Below are 18,818 nucleotides of genomic sequence, written 5' to 3' on the forward strand. Positions count from 1 at the left end.
TTTTAGGTATATCAATAAAGAGGAAATATTTTTTGTTTAGAATTTTAGTGACTCCAGTGGCTACTTAAATATAAACTGTTGCCATGGTTCTCTGATGTTTTTGTTGGGAATACGCGCAAAACTGCAGAAAAGGCTAGCTTATCTTTAACAAACTGACTTAATTACTCTGTCACCCCAGCCCTTACTGCGTAAAACACAATTATAATATAGTAAGCCTTGCACAGCAGACATTTGTCGACCTGCAGATCACAGCTTTACTCTGGTAAAACAGCGCTCCTGTGTGGACAAACTGTGAACACACAAAGAGGAAACCGCATTATATACTTCCTGGATTTGGAGTGACATCACAGACACAGGAAACAGCGAAAACAAATGGCATGACTTGACGCTGTTTTGGTGTTACTTATAGTAGAAACTGATAAAGTTTCTGTGTCAACGATGGACGCAGACGCTGCAGCGCAAGGGTTCAGGTGACGCGTTCTGACAGAAAACGTGCTCCAGGACGCACCAACACTCAGAATGATCAAACTCACATGTCGTGCAGCTGGTCGTGTCCTCTGTCCCGGTCTGCGCTGCTTCTCTGGAGGAGAAGTGACTGAACATGCATCTGGATGGATACAATCTCCACATCTCACAGAGCAGGCGTCTCTCTATGTACACGTAAGCTGGCTGTGGTCCCTACATTTGGTATTTTTACGCACAAAAAGGCGCATCAGTAAATGCATATCCATGCACACATCTGCCCATGTTATGTTGTCTTTCTCTTTTCTGGATTAATTTTAGGGCATCATTCCTTCATTTTCTGTTCAGATTGTGGAATGTTTTCTCTCAAAACCCTTCCTTCTCTTTCAATTATGCCCCTGCTCTTATTTAAATCTGCTCTGTCACTGCTAAAAGCTACTTGCCCTCCATTATACTGTTGCAAATGTGTCTCAGCATTAAGATAAATAATATACATGCAGCCACACAAACTTTCTGCACTTCAGTTTGATTTCGTCTCTAGGATATGAGACTGCTTTTATGCACTCGTCTAACTTCTGGGACAGAAGTCCCCAGCCAACAGACACCAGCAATGATGTTGGCAAATGACAGAGTCCCTCGTGGTGTCCATTTTATTGTTTGCTACTTACAGTGTGGCATTACTGAGTTTTCTATAACATTTTAAATCCAAGCAAACATATTCTCATGAATGTTCTGAAAATATGCCTTTACCAACTACAATGATAGCACCATTGAAATAAAAATACTTCTTTGAGATCTAAGTAAAGTAAGTAAGTAAAGGGATGCTGTAGAACAACCTATTTTTTTCCGGCTGCAGACAGCAAGTGGAGTCCATACACTCACTGGCCACTTTATTAGGTACACCAAATTTGCAGTAACTACACGATGCCGTCATGTCAATATGGACCAAAATCTCTGCAGAATGTTTCCAACACCTTGTTGAAAGTATGCCACTGCTGCTCACTGGATAGTTTCTCTTCTTCAAACCATTCTCTGTAAATCCTCAGGATGGTTGTGGTGAAAATCCCAGTAGATCAGCAGTTTGGGAGATACTCAGACCAGCCTGTCTGGCACCAACAACCATGCCAAGTCACTTAAATCCCCTTTCTTCCCCATTCTGATGCTCGGTTTGAACTTGAGCAACTTGTCTCAACCACGTCTAATTGCCTAAATGAATTGGGTTGTGGCCATGCGATTGGTGATATTTGTGTTAACAAGCAATTGAACAGGTGTACCTAATAAAGTGGCTGGTGAGTGTATTTATATTGATCAATTATTGATAAATTAAAGATATTTGTGCAACAAAAGTATATCTGAGTGCAAACAGTTTTGAGCGTTGTTTCGCAGATGAACATTCCAATTCTGAACATGAAATGAAGATATAACACTGTCAAACTGAAAGACCACGCTCTTGAATAAAGATAACAAACACAACCCTCTGTACTCCTTCTTTCTACAGTGGCCTTATTGTCTCAGGAGGTGCTCCTACTGCAATTTCAACAAGTACATACCCAAAAAGAACAATGACCACATCATGACTAAGTGCCTTCAGTGGGAGACTGACACATTGCTGCAGCTCAGCCAAGTATCTTGGTATATTGATTTATTTGACCTTCCATTTGAAACCCACTACTGGAACCGGCAGCCTCCAACTAATTCCCTCCTCGTGCTTTGATTTCATTTGCAGCATCACCTCTGTGTTTTTCGGTGGTGGGACTCCAAGCCTGACTCACCCATCCACCATTGCTGCCATCCTCGAAACTCTTTCTAAGCGAATGAGTCTTTCCGATGAGGCTGAAATCACGCTTGAGGTCAACCCTACTCCTGCGGGGATGTCAAAGCTTGATGACTTCGTCCGAGCCGGGGTGAACCGCTTCTCCATTGGGGTTCAGGTAAACACAATCTATGGAATCATAGAATATATGCAATCATTACAGGTTTAACATCATTTTCATTCCTTTAGTCTTTGCAGGATGAGGATTTGAAAAGTTTGGGAAGGGACCACAGTTCTCAAGAAGCTTTGAAGACTATTGAAGAGGCCAGGAGGCTGTGCCCTGGCAGGGTGTCGGTGGATATCATGTTCGGACGGCCCAAACAGACAGTTGAATCCTGGGAAAAGGAGTTGTCTGAGCTGCTGAGGATTTGTGATGACCACGTGTCTCTGTACCAGCTGACTCTGGAGAGAGGCACTCAGCTTTTTAAACAGGTACAATGTGGAGAAGTGACCGTCCCTGCTGAAGACGTGACAGCAGAGATGTACCAGTGTGCTAGGAAGACTCTCCAGCAGCACGGATTTCTGCAGTATGAAGTCTCTAATTTCGCAAGACATGTAAGTTTTTCAGTAGAAAGATATTTCAATGATAATCTAATTTGGAGATTTTTCCTCCTCACCTGTATGATCAAAGATTATAGGAAAGGCAAGTTTATTACTTTAATTGAATACTGAAGGCATATAATATATAACACTACAGTGCAGAAATAGAACACATAATCTCAACTGCTGTAGTACCAAAGAGCCCCAAACTTAATAAAAAGTAGCAGCAAACAGAAAAATATTTAGTTCAGATGTTGAGACTTCTGGAGTTAGTAATAATTCTTAATTTTCTTGAAATTAACCCTTAGGTGCATAAGTGGGTCAAAAATGACCCGGTGAGGTTGTTTTCTTGCAATATCTTTGTAATGAAAAATTTTTATCTTTTCATTTTCCAGTTCTTCCTCAAAAAATATGCTTTTAATGTCATTCCATTTAAATTTTTAGGTCTCCTTTTATACTTTTAAAGAAATTGTAATATTTGTATTACTACTGTAAGGTCTTTATCACTGATAATATCATACAAGAGGTGATGCAGCGCACAAACTTGAGGGGATGCAGAGCAGCAGCAGCTGAAGGAAAAGAGTGGGAAAATGTCAACAAAATGGATGTTGACATTTTTTCTATTGCTGTTCTGTGTAATATTCTTTTTCAATTATCAGAATGTTCAAAATATGTTAGAAAGTGAAAAATAAAATTATTTCAAACATGAAATCGTTCTTGTGTGGACAAAAATATAATATAAACAATAATACAAATGATTATTCTTCACCAAAATGTCAAAAAAAAAAAGGGCATAAAAACACATCGATTCTTATACGGGTGATTTTTGACCCACTTATTGAAGAGTGTAGGGTCCACTCGCTTGTACATCTAAGGGTTAAAATGTTTTGTTTTGGTATTTGTGGTTCCCACAATAGCCATTCTGTGTATTTACATCTAACTATTTCTCTGTATAGCAATTTTCATTGTTAACGGCCTATTGGAGATAAAATTGATTGTTGATACACTGTTCAAATAATTCTGAGTGTTAGTTTGGATGGAAAACATGGTGTGGCTCAAGCTTCTCATTCATGTTACTTTGAGTAAAAATTTTGGATTCTCTGGATATTTTAAGGTAATGATGGAAAGCTAATAGCTTGCCTTGATGGTTTTCAACTTTTAGTCAAATGGATTTGAAGCATGCGATTATTCAGCCTCTAACACTGATTTGTAGTCCTGTCAAAGCCCTCCAGATGTAGTCCTCCTTTGCTATGGAGCAGAGAAAATCTAATGAGTGAATGTTTCAAATGTATTGTCAATAAAATCACATATTAAAAAAGAAGCAACTACAGCCTCTGTATCAGACACATTAAAAATGAGTCAAATGTTGATGCACTGTTGAACCTAAAAAATACAAAAACGTAAACAGTAATTGCAGCTCACCTGCTTTGTAGGCAGTAATATCACTGGTTAGCTAATCGTGAGTGAGAATAAAGCTTCATTCCTTCGAAATCCAAATAAATGTACTTTTGAGGCCAATTATTCCTTAACTGCCTGATTTCGATAAATTTTCATAATCAGTGTGAATATTTTCCACTCACCTATATGAAAACAACCAGCTGAAACTAACATTTCAATCCCAATTTCTACATTGTTTTCCGATGTTCTCACCCTCTTCTTCTGCGATGGTATGTTGGTACCAACTGTTCATTTCGAGGCACTTAACTTCTAATATCGGCTCTATTTCAGTGAGCATCTGTTGATAATAACATCATGGAACCTGTTGCAAAGTCACCAAAACCGTGTGGTGGACGTATTTTGGTTTAAAAGCCAAATAATAATTATGAGGAAATGAAAAAGACAATCAGATTGCTGATTGTAGTTATCTTTGTGGGAATTAGTCATCGACTAAAATGTCATCATTATGACAGCCCTCCTGCTTCTTGAATTTTGAGTGATGCACATGAAGCTTGTTTGCTTTGTTTTTGACGTGCGGTTTTCATCAACACTCCATTAACAAGGCAGATGTCTTCTCTGATTTGCGCTGTATTGGCTCATAAGCTCATCCAGAGGAACAATCCCACCAGCACAATGACGCTTTTCTCTGTTATGTAGAATTCTGTGAGTCACCACAACATGAGCTACTGGAGAGGAAAACAGTACATCGGTGTCGGCCCAGGTAGTATATTCTACTTATTAAAGCTTTAAATCATGTTCGCCATATTTGTGGAACTGTATTTTTTGTGTGTGGAACAGGAGCACATGGGCGGTTTGTCCCGCTCGGGGAGGGTGGAGTTTTTCGGGAAGCCCGGACCCAGACTCTGGAGCCTGACGTGTGGATCCGTGAGGTCCAGCAGAGGGGACACGGGACACGGAGGCGGATTCAACTCAGTCGTCTTGAACTGTGAGCTGTTGCACTTACACACAGTGGTGTTGTGTCTTGGAATGGACATGTTTAGTAAATCCACAAGAAGACAGCTGCGATTTCCACAAATACTCTGCTCCTGTGAATGGTGACAATAACGCCTCAGCCAATCCACTGAGTGTAATTTAACACAGTGTTACTAAAAGTGTGGAGATGGTGTAATCTGCTTGTTCTTTCAAACATTCTGTCCTTTTTCAAAGTTATCATTTAGTCCAGTTACTCTCCCCGTTCTGTCCTTGAAGTTCAGTTATGATACGTGTTTGTTTGACAGATTGCAGGAGGTGCTGGTGATGGGAATGAGAAAGACCAGAGGCATTAGTCACAAGGTGAAGCACACACACAATCAACTCTCATTTCTGTATAACCTTCTCTGTCACTGAACATTATGTCCCAGTATTCAGGTGTTTTTCCTAAATGTAATAATGTTGTTTGCATTCATGTTTTTGTACATGTGCAGCACTGGGAGCTGTTTAGCCCTGAAATGGGCCTCTGTGAAATCTTTGGTGCATCTATGGATGTCCAACAGCTGGTGCAGAGTGGACAACTGATTCTTGATGACAGGTGATGTTATGTTCAAGTTGTGGGATTTTACATTTAAAATTTTCTGGACTACAAATTACTTTCAGTGTCCATTAATACTTTCTTTCTTCTGAAAATACCTCATAATTTCCTCAAGGTAATTGAAATAACAGCTTAACTTGTCTAAAATCAAAAAATATTCAGTTAACTACACTGAACAAAAATATAAATGCAACAATTCTGTTTTTGCTCCCATATTTCATGAGCTGAACTCAAAGATCCAAGACGTTTTCTATGTACACAAAAGGTCTGTTTCTCTCAAATATTGACCACAAATATGTCTAAATCTGTGTTAGTGAGCACTTCTCCTTTGCTGAGATAATCCATCCACCTCACAGGGTGTGGCATATCAAGATGCTGATTAGACAGCATGATTATTGCACAGTTGTTCCTTAGGCTAGCCACAATAAAAGGCTACTTTAAAATGTGCAGTTTTATCGCACAGCACAATGCCACAGATGTCGCAAGTTTTGAGAGAGTGTACAATAGGCATGCTGCTGCAGGAATGTCCACCAGAGCTGTTGCCCATGAATTGAATGTTCATTTCTCTACCATAAGCTGTCTCCAAAGGCATTTCTGAGAATTTTGCAGTACATCCAACCAGCCTCACGACCACAGACCACGTGTAACCACACCAGCCCAGGACCTCCACATCCAGCATCTTCACCTCCAAGATTGTCTGAGTCCAGACACCCGGACAGCTGCTGCAACAATCGGTTTGCATGACCAAAGAATTTCTGCCCAAACTGTCAAAAACCGTCTCAAGGAAGCTCACCTGCATGTTCGTTGTCCTCATCGGGGTCTCGACCTGACTGCAGTTCATCGCGTTAACCGACTTGAGTGGGCAAAAGCTCACATTTAATGGCGTTTGGCACTTTGGAGAGGTGTACTCTTCATGGATGAATCCCGGTTTTCACTGTACAGGGCCGATGGCAGACAGCGTGTATGGCGTCGTGTGGTTGAGCGGTTCACTGATGTCAACATTGTGAATGGAGTGGCCCATGGTGGCGGTGGGGTTGTGGTATGGGCAGGCGTTTGTTATGGACAGCGAACCCAGCTGCATTTTATAGATGGCATTTCGAATGCACAGAGATACTGTGACAAGATCCTGAGGCCCGTTGTTGTGCCATTCATCCACAACCATCGCCTCATGTTGCAGCATGATAACGCACGACCCCATGTTGCAAAGATCTATACACAATTCCTGGAAGCTGAAAACATCCCAGTTCTTGCATGGCTAGCATACTCACTGGACATGTCTCCCATTGAGCATGTTTGGGATGCTGTGGATTGGCATATACCAAAAATACACAACCCAACGTTCCACAGGCCACAATATGCAACCTGATCAACTCTGTGAAGGAGATGTGTTGCACTGCGTGAGGCAACTGGTGGTCACAACAGATACTGACTGGTTTTCTGACCCCCTCTCCCCAAGACCCCCCCAATACAGTAAAACTGCACATTTTAGAATGTCCTTTTATTGTGGCTAGCCTAAGGCACACCTGTGCAATAATCATGCTGTCTAATTAGTATCTTAATATGGCATACCTGTGAGGTGGATGGATCATCTCAGCAAAGGAAAAGTGCTCACTAACACAGATTTAGACAAATTTGTGAACAATATTTGAGAGAAATAGACCTTTTTTGTACATAGAAAACATCTTAGATCTTTGAGTTCAGCTCATGAAAAATGGGAGCAAAAACAAAAGTGTTTATTTATATTTTTGTTCAGTGTATAATAGATGAGCATCAGCATTTGAGTCGCTGGAAACAGGGAAGGTTTGACCCATTTCTGCTCAAATAATTACTAATTTATTAACAAAATAATTGCGGATTCTTTATTTGTTGATCAGTTTATCAGTTAATAGTTCTTTTTACCCTGTGCGTAATTGCATCTTCTGTCCTTTCCAGGGGGCTGTGCTGCTCCTGGGACGGACTGGCCTTACTGGACAGCATACTTCCAACTCTTCTGGTGGAGCTGGAAAGACAAATTCTTCAGAAGCCACACAGAGACCACTCCGTGTTTACTGATGGACAAACAAAGAAAACTTCCAACCCCCAATGACATTAAAGTTATAGTGCAAATACCTTCATAACAAGCTTGTTTTTGGGTTTGTATGTGGCTGAAAAAACATATAAAAAGAGTAAAGACACTACTGCAAATCAGTCTGAAATGTTCTATTTAAGTTTAATGTTACACAATTTAGGTTTCAAAATTAGGGAAACTGTGTCATTTTCACTTTTCAATTCAGTACATTTTTCAATACACTATCTTACCCCTGATTTTAAGAGAAACAAAACAACACTCCACAGGCCTTTGTATTTTAATCTTCCAATCTTGTGCGTCACCTTGAGACTTGGAATATCAGATGTTAATGTATTTCTAAAAGCCTCTGTGTTCTATGTGCAGTTATTGCTAGCACAGAAACATTTCTCATTAAGCCATTAAACTGTCATCTAAACATGATTATCGCTCTCCCTGTGCACAGGAAATAGTCTGAATTGATGAGGACCTATTCAGTACATCTCTATTGAGAATTCATGTGGGGTTTTTTTTGTTGTTTTTTTTTTTTTCCTCTGCTTTTAGAAGTACAACCGGTATAAAAAAAAAAAGGAATATAACTTCATGCCCCAGGCCTTATTTAAATGGCCACGAGTTTTACCAAGAAAAGATTTGCAGAGCACATTTATTTCAGTCTCAGGCAGAGAGTATTATGGCCAAAAGCAATAACTGCACGTTTCATCGCATATTATTTTTAAAATTACCATTTGAATGAATATTAATTTCCTGCCTGACTGTCACTGGAGTCTCTATTCCAGGAGAAGTCATAGCTTTTGTAAGCTTTTATAGCTGTAATTTAATAATAATTTTCCCGGAGTTTTCTCAAAGAGGTCTGTGAAAGAGAGGAAGTAAAGATGTGATAATGACCAAGTAATGAATAAATATATATTTGGGTGTTAATGTCAAGGATCTTAGACAGAAACTACTCCTGGATTTCAGCACTGCTTATAAACCCAAGAAACTAAACTCATTTTAGTTCATTAGCAGTCTCAGAATTACATCATGAGGCATGAAGTACGCCTGTAAGAATAGACTTTAATGATGTAGCATTCAGTGTCACTAGCTGTTAGTCAAAGAGGAGTAAAAATAGGCTTATGTACCAATATTTTTATTTATAGTTATTAGCTTAGGAATGTTAAAAAAAAATTGAAAATGTGCTGTTATTTTACAGATTTTTACTGTTTTGCAGTAATTACAGACAATAGCTAGTAAAGTCACAGAGAAAACTATTCATTTACATGTTAGCTGTAAAAAAAGCAGGCCAGACATGTAGATAACATCCACATGAAAATCTGCATTTTTCACAAATGGTAATTAATTCTTTTGTACTGTTTGACTTCTAGATATTTGCCTTTCTCAACAAGCAGTTGGGTGGTTCGAAAATGATCTTGAATGTAGAACCCAGGCTGTTCAGATAGAGGGCTCTTTCTCGGAGGTATTGCAAGTGAAAAAGGGCGTCCCTCAAGGTTTTTTGCTGGGCCCATTATTTTTCACCAGGCAACTCCAGCACTGGCTTTTAGTCATCTAAAAGACGGTCTCAGGGAAGACACCTCAGTACCTCTCCAACCTCCTGCACCCCTCCCATAATAACAACTACCACCTGATGTCCAGTGATTTCATAACACTCTGTATCCCCAAGGTTCGCACTGTCTTTGGCCGGAATTCCTTTTGCTTTGCTGCAGCATTCGATTGGAATTCCCTCCAAAAATCTCTGAAACTGTCATCGTTTCCATCACCTTACATCTTTAAGCAGAAGCTGCAGCAAACCCTAGCTGACCACTGCACATGCTGACTGTTTTCACTGAATTGTTAACATTAATTTAGGGTGTTTTTAATCTCTGTTTAAACACTTGCATGTCCTTTTTTGTATATGTATTATTTATTTGTTATCTTTCTTCCTGGTGGGGCCTTTTGCCAGGTCATCATTGTAAATGAGAAATTGTTCTCAACTGATCTTACCTGGTAAAACAAAGAATTAAAAATAAATAAATAAATAAATAAAATCACTATTTACATAAATAATCTCAGACAGAATATTCCAAACTCAACTTTTCATTTCTATGCTGATGACACTGTCATATACTGTGCAGCACCCACTCCTGCGGAAGCCTTTCAGTGTTTACAACTTGGGTTTGACAGAGTACAGGAACAACTTTGTTATCTGCAACTTGTTTAAATTCAGACAAAACAAAGTGAATGTTCTTTACTACTTGAAAAACGCTGGAAAAAATGTAACGAGAAATGCTCAACAAATTGAATTGGTATCTACATTTAAATATCTAGGATTTTTAATTGATGATCATTTGTCTTTTAAGGAGCACGTTCAGTATATGGTAAAAAGACTGAAACTCTTATTAGGATTTTATTACGGAAACAAGGCTCACTTTTCTTTTTGTGTGAAACAGAAATTGGTAGAAACAACCTTTTTGCCTGTTATTAACTGTGGAGGTGTGTTACATATGAAGACTTCTGCTAGTTGTTTTATCATGCTGCATAGTGTGTACCATGGGGCACTGAGATTCATTATCACATGTGGCTCCCTTATTCACCATTGTGTGCTCTGCTTTAAAGTTAGCTGGACATCTTCAGGTGTGTAACGTCTCAGTCATTGGTATGTGTTTCTTTACAGAATCATTCTGGGTATTGTTCCTTCCTATTTGTCTTTTTTTCCAAGGAAACATGGAAGTCACAATCTCCGATCTATGGATACTCTGCAATTTTTCGGCCCCAAAGTACGATCTGAGCTGGGCAAGAAAGCATTTAGGTTTTCTGCACCTAATGCTTGGAATTAATTACAATCTCATCTTCAACTTCAAGTCCTTGTTGCACTGAATGAATTTAAAGTTCTGGTGAAATCATTCCAGTCTACCTTGTCTGTGTGCAAATATTATGTGTGAGCAAGTTTAAATGCTAATTTTATCTGTTGTTTATTATTTTTAGTGTGACTATGCTGCTGCCCTCTTCACCAGGTCTTCCTTGTAAATGAGATGTCTGATCTCAGTGGGGCATAAATAAATGCTTTTAAAAAAAAGTTACACTTTTTTTTAACCGTTATTGAATCAACAAAATTATCATTATTTTACAGATATTTGCTGTTGTTTGAAAGAAAAGAGTGCATATTAAGGACTGAAATTTTTTACAAATTTATTTATACTATTGTTTTATTTATTTAAGTGTGATTTCACCGTTTTTTTTCTCTGTATTGTTGAATTACAGTTATCTAGTAAAATCACAGATGAAGCATAAATTTGCATGTTGATTTTTTTTTTAAAGAATACAGTTTCTGCCTCAAAAATCTAAATTCCTGCCAACAGCTATTTGTTCTTTTATAATGTGTGACTGTATTATGACACAGTTTTACTGTATTGCAATCTGATTTTAAAACAAATCACTGTTTTACATTTTTTCACCTTTTTCTTTTCAGTATTTCATCATTTTTAACATGTTTTTTTGGACACTGTTGCTTCCACATTGCCACCGTTTTTTATTTATTTTTTGTTCTTTTGTTACAGAGCGTTAACTTGCACAATGTATAAAATTCAAATAGAAACCTTTCTTTAACACAAATTGCAGTTTTTATTACAAGTACACTCCTCTCTAGTACTTAACCATTTATTTACCCTCTCTTGATTCTGGTATCATTTAATCTTCTGTCATTTCAAGACATCATTAGCCACAGCAAATCTGACAAGTCTTGCCATTATTTCTTTTTTTTATTAAAGCAATTTTTTTCCTCCAAAGCTATATTATAGAGCTATTTATAGATTTGTTACAACCAAGCACTTCTTGGAGCTCTGACAAACCGAGCAAACCTTCTCAGATGTTTGTCCTTGCATAGCCCTCCTACTCACTCCCACATGATGCTCTCACTACAAGTCATACACACTATTCTAGTCTTGTCTTGTATAATAGAGCACAAATATTTGATCTGATAGTCATAAGCCAATATATGATGAGATTATGTATTGTGTTTGTGATTCTGATCATTATCTTATTTTAATAAGAAGAGTATTTAAGGGTTGTCTACAGATCACATGAGGACATCTGTCTTCTTCAAAGTAACTGACAGGCTGAGTGCCTGCTGTGTCAAGACTATAGTTGTAAAAAGTCCATACAGTGTATTGAACTTCATTTCAGTGTCAGAGCAAAGAGCTGAGTTTCTAATCAGTGTTCTCTCTCCATGGTGCTGATTTCTCTCCTCTCGTCCTCCTCCTCTCCCTCTTCAAATGATGCTGTGACTCTGTTTCCTCGGAATAACCATGGTGATACGAGAGTGTGTAGACTGCTGATTTACAGCCATTGTCTCACCTCGGTCCTTGACGCTATTCACAACGTCGTGGGCGCTCCGGATGAACAATCCCTCATGTCTAACAGCATTAAAAGACACTTAAGGTCTCTGTCTGAGTCATCATCTGGCGTAACTGGGCTGCCTCCCACACACTTACGATCGGGTTTTGCATCATCACTTGAGATAAAATGATTGCTTACGTCCATGACACAACAATGTCTCTCTATCTCCTTGTTTCTTAAATGGACTGTGTGTCTATAATAAACTGACTGATGGAATAGATGACAAGAAAGCATTTATGACAATAAGAAATATTCAACTTTTATTGTAGGATGATATAATACACTCATATATATATATACAAAAAAGCAAAAAAGAAATGCACCACGGTCCTGCCAGGTGCTACGGAGTATAACTCCTTACATATATGATATTGCAGCATACTACTGCAATTTGTTTGTCGAGAAGCCTCACAATTCATTGAATCTGACATTTCTCGGGTTTGTTGTGTTTGGTGCTTGATCCAAGCACCAGCCGCAGGTCGCTGGAGAAGCTCGGTCGACGCGCCAGAGGGTCCACGGCGGCGCAGGGCGCACCGAGCTCCGGCGTGCGGCTCCCTCTCCTGCCTCGCTGGCGGACGCACAGCGACTGGTAGGTGGGGATGGATATGATCTGGTGTCGCGACGGACTGGTCTCGTCTGGTAGTCCGCCGAGAGAGGCGAGAGCTCTGAATACGCTCTCCAGTCCGGTGCCGTTTTTAGCAGAAATTTCGAAGTACGGGAGGTCCTCGCCGAGGACCATCCCTACTTCGGAGCGTCTCACCACTCTCTGTGCGTCCAGGTCCGATTTGTTGCCACATATCACGGCTGACACTTTGGCTGGACGTTTTGATTTCAGTAATTTTGCCTTTGCGGCTTTGATCTCTCTGAGCAGCTCGCAGGCTTCATTCAGAGAGTCTCTGTCATCCAGACTGAAGACGAGCAGGAAAATGTCTCCTGGAGAGAAAAAGAGCATCAGTTTGGTTATTAAATGTCCATTTAAGAGCATAATTATGTATCTCCTTAATTCTAAACACACAGAAAAATCCACATCTCTTGACAGATTCCTCACCTGTCAGTATGGATAACCTCCGCTTCGCAGGGAAGTCCTTCTCACCCGCTGCGTCCAGAAGATCAATCTGATACGCCTCCCCTCTTATGCGGAACAGCTTTCTGTGGAAATCCTCGATTGTGGGTTCATACTGCTCTTGAAATTCTTTCCCCAAGAACCTCTGCAGGATGTTGGTTTTACCTACTTTGGGCGCCCCGAGCACAACTATCCTGTGACAGTTCCTGGGCTTGGTCAGACCCAACTCCAGCCGATCCACGGACCGTTTGGGGAGTCGATCAGTTGATACTTGCCGGTTGCCAGAACTCGAGGATCTACTCGATCCAACTCTGCCATCCTGTTGCGTCCAGCAGCCTTTGACGGTTTTGATGATGCCCATGCCTGTCTTCGTTATGTTTGAGACTTTTGGGTGCTGCAGGACTGGGGTGAGGGTCTGGTGAGTTGTGTGCATAATGCGTGATTGGTGGTGCCCGGGGAGAGAGTGGAACATTTTGAGGATGCCGTCAACGGGAAGGTGAAACTTCTCGGTTGCGTTCATCTCTATGTTCTTTCAAGGGTCTCCTAGAGGCTCTCAAAAATCTGACCGACCCAGTTGCTTGCCCATGTGTCCACTGTAAGAGCGCAGGGCGTCCTCTCTTATAAACCCTCAACAAGCACATTTTCTGCGTCACCGGGCTCATCCAGAATACATTCCTTTTATAGAAGCATGAAGGCCTCCCCCACTCAATGCCACTGAAAAACATTGTAATTTTCCTTCTCTATATAAATCTGGGAGTATCACTTTCACTTGGTGCACTGCAGCTCTTCAAATATGTCCAAAATGATCCAACTTAAATTACTTTTGGACGTTTGTTTCGGGGGAAAACACTCAAAGATCAAAACATCCTGGACTGTTCAAACCTAATTAGATGTGCTTTTTCTATTTTTGGTAGCTTTTAATGCAGGTGTTACCTGTCTCATTGCGGATAAATGGACAGAGATAATTGCTCAAGCCCCTGTAGTCATGGACACTGAAAGTGTGATGCGCAAACACGAAATAATTACGTTAATTCTGCGTTCATTGTTTGCAAAGCTGTCATGGTGACAGTAATTATTTGCTGGATTTTACATTTTTCAGCTCTCAGTATGTCCATCTACCACTTGAAAATACATCCACACACAGTGGCATAGTCGAGATTTTATTTTTAATGAGATCTATATGAAGAGCACTTCCATACAAGCCCCTTTATTTTTCAGCAATGATCACGACATTTAATCAGTATTAAGACTCAGGACACAGCTCACTCTGCTTTATGATTCACTGAGCCTGATGATGATGAGTCCTCTGCAGCATCACCAGCTCCAGCAAACCGGATGTTGCTTTCCACTGGATAAAGACACATCCATAATAGCTTGGAGCCTCACAGGGGCCATAAATCAAACTTTTACATATACTGACAAGAGCATGAGTGCATTCATTTGAAACAAAATAGTGCAAAGATGCAGGAAGAGAACACAGTGGAAGCTGAAGGATGTGTCACAGCACCAAGTAACTTGTCAGTTTATTGCAGAAACCAGAACATGCTGTAAAGCTGTGGCTTCTCTTTTATAAATGATCCTTTTCAAAAACCAAGGGCACCCTGACTGAACAGCCCACATAATGGTTTCTTCATGGAAACCTGAAGAATTGGCTGGATAAGCAGCAGTACAGAGAATCCTGGCTGATTGCCATGGATGGAGCGGCATCATTTCAACACGTATGGTTAATACTGCAGCTGAAAGCTATGTTGTGATGGAAAATGCAACAGGAGTAGATGCATTTTATTTGCCTCCAAATGTATAGTAATGTGTTTGAAGCATCTAATGCAATGTTATTTGCAGCAAACATACAGAATGGGGCTAAATATTCTCTAAAAATTAGAAATACGTCTGCTAATACACACTGAGATCTAAAAGCGTGAACGCACTTTGGATACACTGTAAAAAATTCCAGCAATTATAGTAAAACTCTAGAATCTATGATGCCAGAAAAAACATGTTTTAACATTTCTAAAATCTCTGTAAATATGAGTAAAATAATGGTATTTTTCAGCAAATTTCAATACAGTAATTTTACAAACACATGATGTAAAAGGAGAAATTACAGTCTATAAAAATACAGATTTAGGCTTTTTTTACAGTCTGCATGTAAATTAATACTTTTTTATCTGCAATTTTACTAGATAATATTTTAACAAAACAGGAGGACATTTATAAAATTACAATTTAAAAAATGATTTACTATTTATTATTATACATATTTTTATGTTTCTTTCAAATGACAACAAATATTTGCAAAATAGTTGCATATTTGCTCATTTAAATACAGTAAAAAACAAAGGTGTGGTTTTAAAATCAAACGTAGCACAAAAAAAACATAAAAATACAGGTTTTTGATGTGAACACTACAGTTTTGGGCTGTGATTTCAGAGTTAACATGTACATTATTTTTATTTTCTGCCTTTTTACTGGTTGTTATCTCTCATTTAATAAAACAGAAAAGTCTTTAAAAATGGTTAAAACTTTCATTTTTACAGTGTACTTCTACTTTGCATTTGTTCTGAATTTTTTTTTAATGAATGAATGTTTCGTTACAAATAATATTAGCTTAGCAATTTGAATGAAAAGTTAAATCTCTGAAAAATGTACACAAATTTCCCAATCTTTAGGTAGTTTTTGCAGTTATTTTTTAAATGTGACTGGTATTATTATCCTTCTGTGACTCATCATTCATGAAGATACAAATTAGAGGAACATTTGGCCTTATTTCTCTTCCTGAAAGTGAGAGACTCTTCAACTCATCTCATATATGTGGCAGCCTTCTTTTGACAAGACTTTTGCTATTAGTAGTCTTATATTCTCTATCTGTGATGAAGTTCTAAATCTCTCAGTGATAACAGCATCATGTATTGATTTTCTGGTGGTGTGGTAACTTTAACCCTGTATGGTTGTGCTTTGGATGCAACTGATCCACTTCCTGTAAAGCATTTTAGAGACCTACTGTCTTGCCATGAGTTGACACTTCTCTGCTTAGAATAACAATTTGATTTCTGACACGTTCTCTTAGTTCTGATGCCAGGTTTCCCACTATCACAATGCTACTCAGTGAGCAATGTTCTGCTTGTAACAAGAGGCGCAACTATACACGATTGTTCAAAAGTTTGGGGTCACTTAGAAATGTCCTTATTTTTGAAGAAAAAGTAATTTTTTTCAGTGAAGATACTATTAAATTAATCAGAAATACAGTCCAGACATTGTTAATGTGGTAAATGACTATTCTAGCTGGAAATGATTTTTAATGGAATATTTACATAGGGGTACAGAGGCCCATTACCAGCAGCCATCACTCCTGTGTTCTAATGGTACATTGTGTTAGCTAATGGTGTTGAAAGGCTCACTGATGATTAGAAAACACGTGTGCAATTATGTTAGCACACGAATGAAAGTGTGAGTTTTCATGGAAAACATGGAATTGTCTGGGTGACCTCAAACTTTGGAACGGTAGTGTATTTATAACAGATAAACAATGGCCGCAAGTTGATTTACCTGAAGAAGCCTTTGATCCATAGATCAGATCCACTTGAGTGTCATGTAAAGGCTGATTTAATGGAAGGATACATCATACAACTGCAGGAAACACTTGTTTTTTTTAATCAAACAGTTAACATGGTCAGTCCCACTGATTTGCTTTAATTTGATTGCTGACCTAGAAATAGTGCAGAATCTTTGATATTTCACCTTTATTTTACACATCTTGCACTTATCTGTTTTGAAATTATGGAATAATCCTGTTTGTCCTGGACATACTTGTGTGTCCTGTCGTTTTTTATGCAGCAAATATATTTTAAGACATGTTTCAGACTATATCAACTCATTTTAGATGACATCTTTGCTTAGAAATTTACATCAGAGCAGTCTGAGGATTTATTATTTAAATATCACAATAACCGACATAGCAACAACAACAACAACAAAGCATTGCCAGTAGAGGGCAGTAAATGAAAACAGATACAATGAAGTCTCTTGGTCCTTGAGTGGACAGAAACTGACCAATGATTTCACATCAGGTGTTACTTTTATGGCAACAACCAATTTGTTTAAATATGGAAAGAAAAAAAACTCGATCTGTCACAATTGCGTTTCATTTCGTGTTTCACTGATTTATACTCATTTCCTTGACAATTATTCCAAACATAATCACATTTTGTCCTTCCTTCAACTTACAAACATATCTTCACTCTTAACTTTAACAGTTTGCATAATGAGGAGTTACTTTTGTCCTCAAAATGAGGTGTGTCCCTACATTCTGTCTGTATAAACAGATTTATGTTCTTACAACATGAGTAATGCATGTGTTCTTACACACACACACACCCAAATAAAACGTCAGATTTCCTCTCCTGTGTGATGTCACTGTAGGCTGTCCACTCTCCTCCCCCTCTTCTGTTTTCCCAAACCTCGCCTGCATGTCCCCCCTGCACTGACCTCATCACGCCTTTGTTGGGAAACAAAGAAAGTTCAGGCATCTGTTTTCAGGAGAAATAAAGACATAGGGTGCCAAGACAGAGGAGGAGGGCCAGAGGAGGTATATGAAGTTGAGCTCGACTGACCTGATGAGTGAGAGTCACGTGGAAATGAAGCAGGGAGCTGCAGCAAGAAAAATGTGCTTTCAATCAACACTTCAAATTTATTTCAGACGTTTTAAAGAAAAAAGTTTTCAGAGCCTTTTTCACTCTATTTCATGAACTTTTGATTTCCTTGCACTTTACCCTCTTAACGTCTCCAAGAGTGTATTTGTTGTTTCAAGGTGGAGCTGGTATTTCCTGTATATCCTGCTCACTCTACCATAACTCGACCTACTGTTCTTCCCCTGCTGCTTCTCCCTCAGTCAGTTAGGTAATCACTCCTCACTCCACATCACAATATGATTCCCCTTGTATCTATATGTAGACAACTCTGCGTATCGGATTGAATCAGAGCCAAAGTGAACACGCAGAGAAGACTTTGGTCTTATATAATGCATAAGGATGTGACTTCGGACTAAATCCCATTAGTGGTGATAAATAAGTAAAGAGCAGAAATGCAAGGATGACACTGCTGAAAAGGAAGTGTGGTTCTTTGTAGGCCCCCCTTGAGGAAACATGTTCACTCACCAAGTGTTGCAGCCTTTCTATTATATCTGTGGGAAATGAAAGGGTACCTTATCTTATTTTGTGGTGGCATATTTGCTTTACTTCCCAGTGCAATATCATTACATTTTATGCCTATAGGCGGTGTCTTCTGTAATATTTAGCCGCTGCATTACTTGTGCATGACTTTTTTTTTTTTTGCACAGATTTCTTGCAATTTAATACAAGATGGTTGGTGTTCTGTGGGATGTTAGATAAATGATGTTGTTAGGTTTCCCTGAGCAGATGCAAGCTGTTGTTAAATCAGTGTTTTTTTTTTTCTTTGAGCCTCTAAATATATAGATTCTGTGCGTAATTTCAAAGTAGGTGCGCTTGGATCACCTGTTCCAGTCAGCACATAGATTTTTCCATCA

The 18,818-nt window shown here is 39.0% G+C and overlaps 2 protein-coding genes across 3 annotated transcripts; one reads left to right on the forward strand and one right to left on the reverse strand.

Moving 5' to 3' along the window:
• Positions 1–332: 332 nt before the first annotated feature.
• On the forward strand, positions 333–7,968 carry rsad1 (radical S-adenosyl methionine domain containing 1). 2 transcript variants are annotated; one of them, XM_035950697.2, is made up of 9 exons: positions 333–660; positions 1,961–2,094; positions 2,189–2,393; positions 2,474–2,830; positions 4,910–4,973; positions 5,051–5,198; positions 5,491–5,545; positions 5,677–5,780; positions 7,713–7,968. In XM_035950697.2, the coding sequence occupies exons 1-9, from the start codon at positions 520–522 to the stop codon at positions 7,864–7,866; spliced, it is 1,362 nt and encodes a 453-aa protein (XP_035806590.2). In that variant the 5' UTR covers positions 333–519; the 3' UTR covers positions 7,867–7,968. The 2 variants fall into 2 exon arrangements, with proteins under 2 accessions (XP_035806590.2, XP_023131452.2); XM_023275684.3 differs by having other exon boundaries at positions 334–660; positions 2,465–2,830.
• A 4,497-nt stretch (positions 7,969–12,465) lies between these two features.
• rasd2a (RASD family member 2a) lies at positions 12,466–14,180 on the reverse strand. The gene is made up of 2 exons (XM_023275692.3): positions 13,262–14,180; positions 12,466–13,146 (listed from the first exon to the last, which is right to left on the reverse strand). The coding sequence occupies exons 1-2, from the start codon at positions 13,794–13,796 to the stop codon at positions 12,629–12,631; spliced, it is 1,053 nt and encodes a 350-aa protein (XP_023131460.2). The 5' UTR covers positions 13,797–14,180; the 3' UTR covers positions 12,466–12,628.
• Positions 14,181–18,818: the final 4,638 nt, after the last annotated feature.

The sequence above is a fragment of the Amphiprion ocellaris genome, chromosome 19, assembly GCF_022539595.1.
Source record: "Amphiprion ocellaris isolate individual 3 ecotype Okinawa chromosome 19, ASM2253959v1, whole genome shotgun sequence".
NCBI lineage: Eukaryota > Metazoa > Chordata > Actinopteri > Pomacentridae > Amphiprion > Amphiprion ocellaris.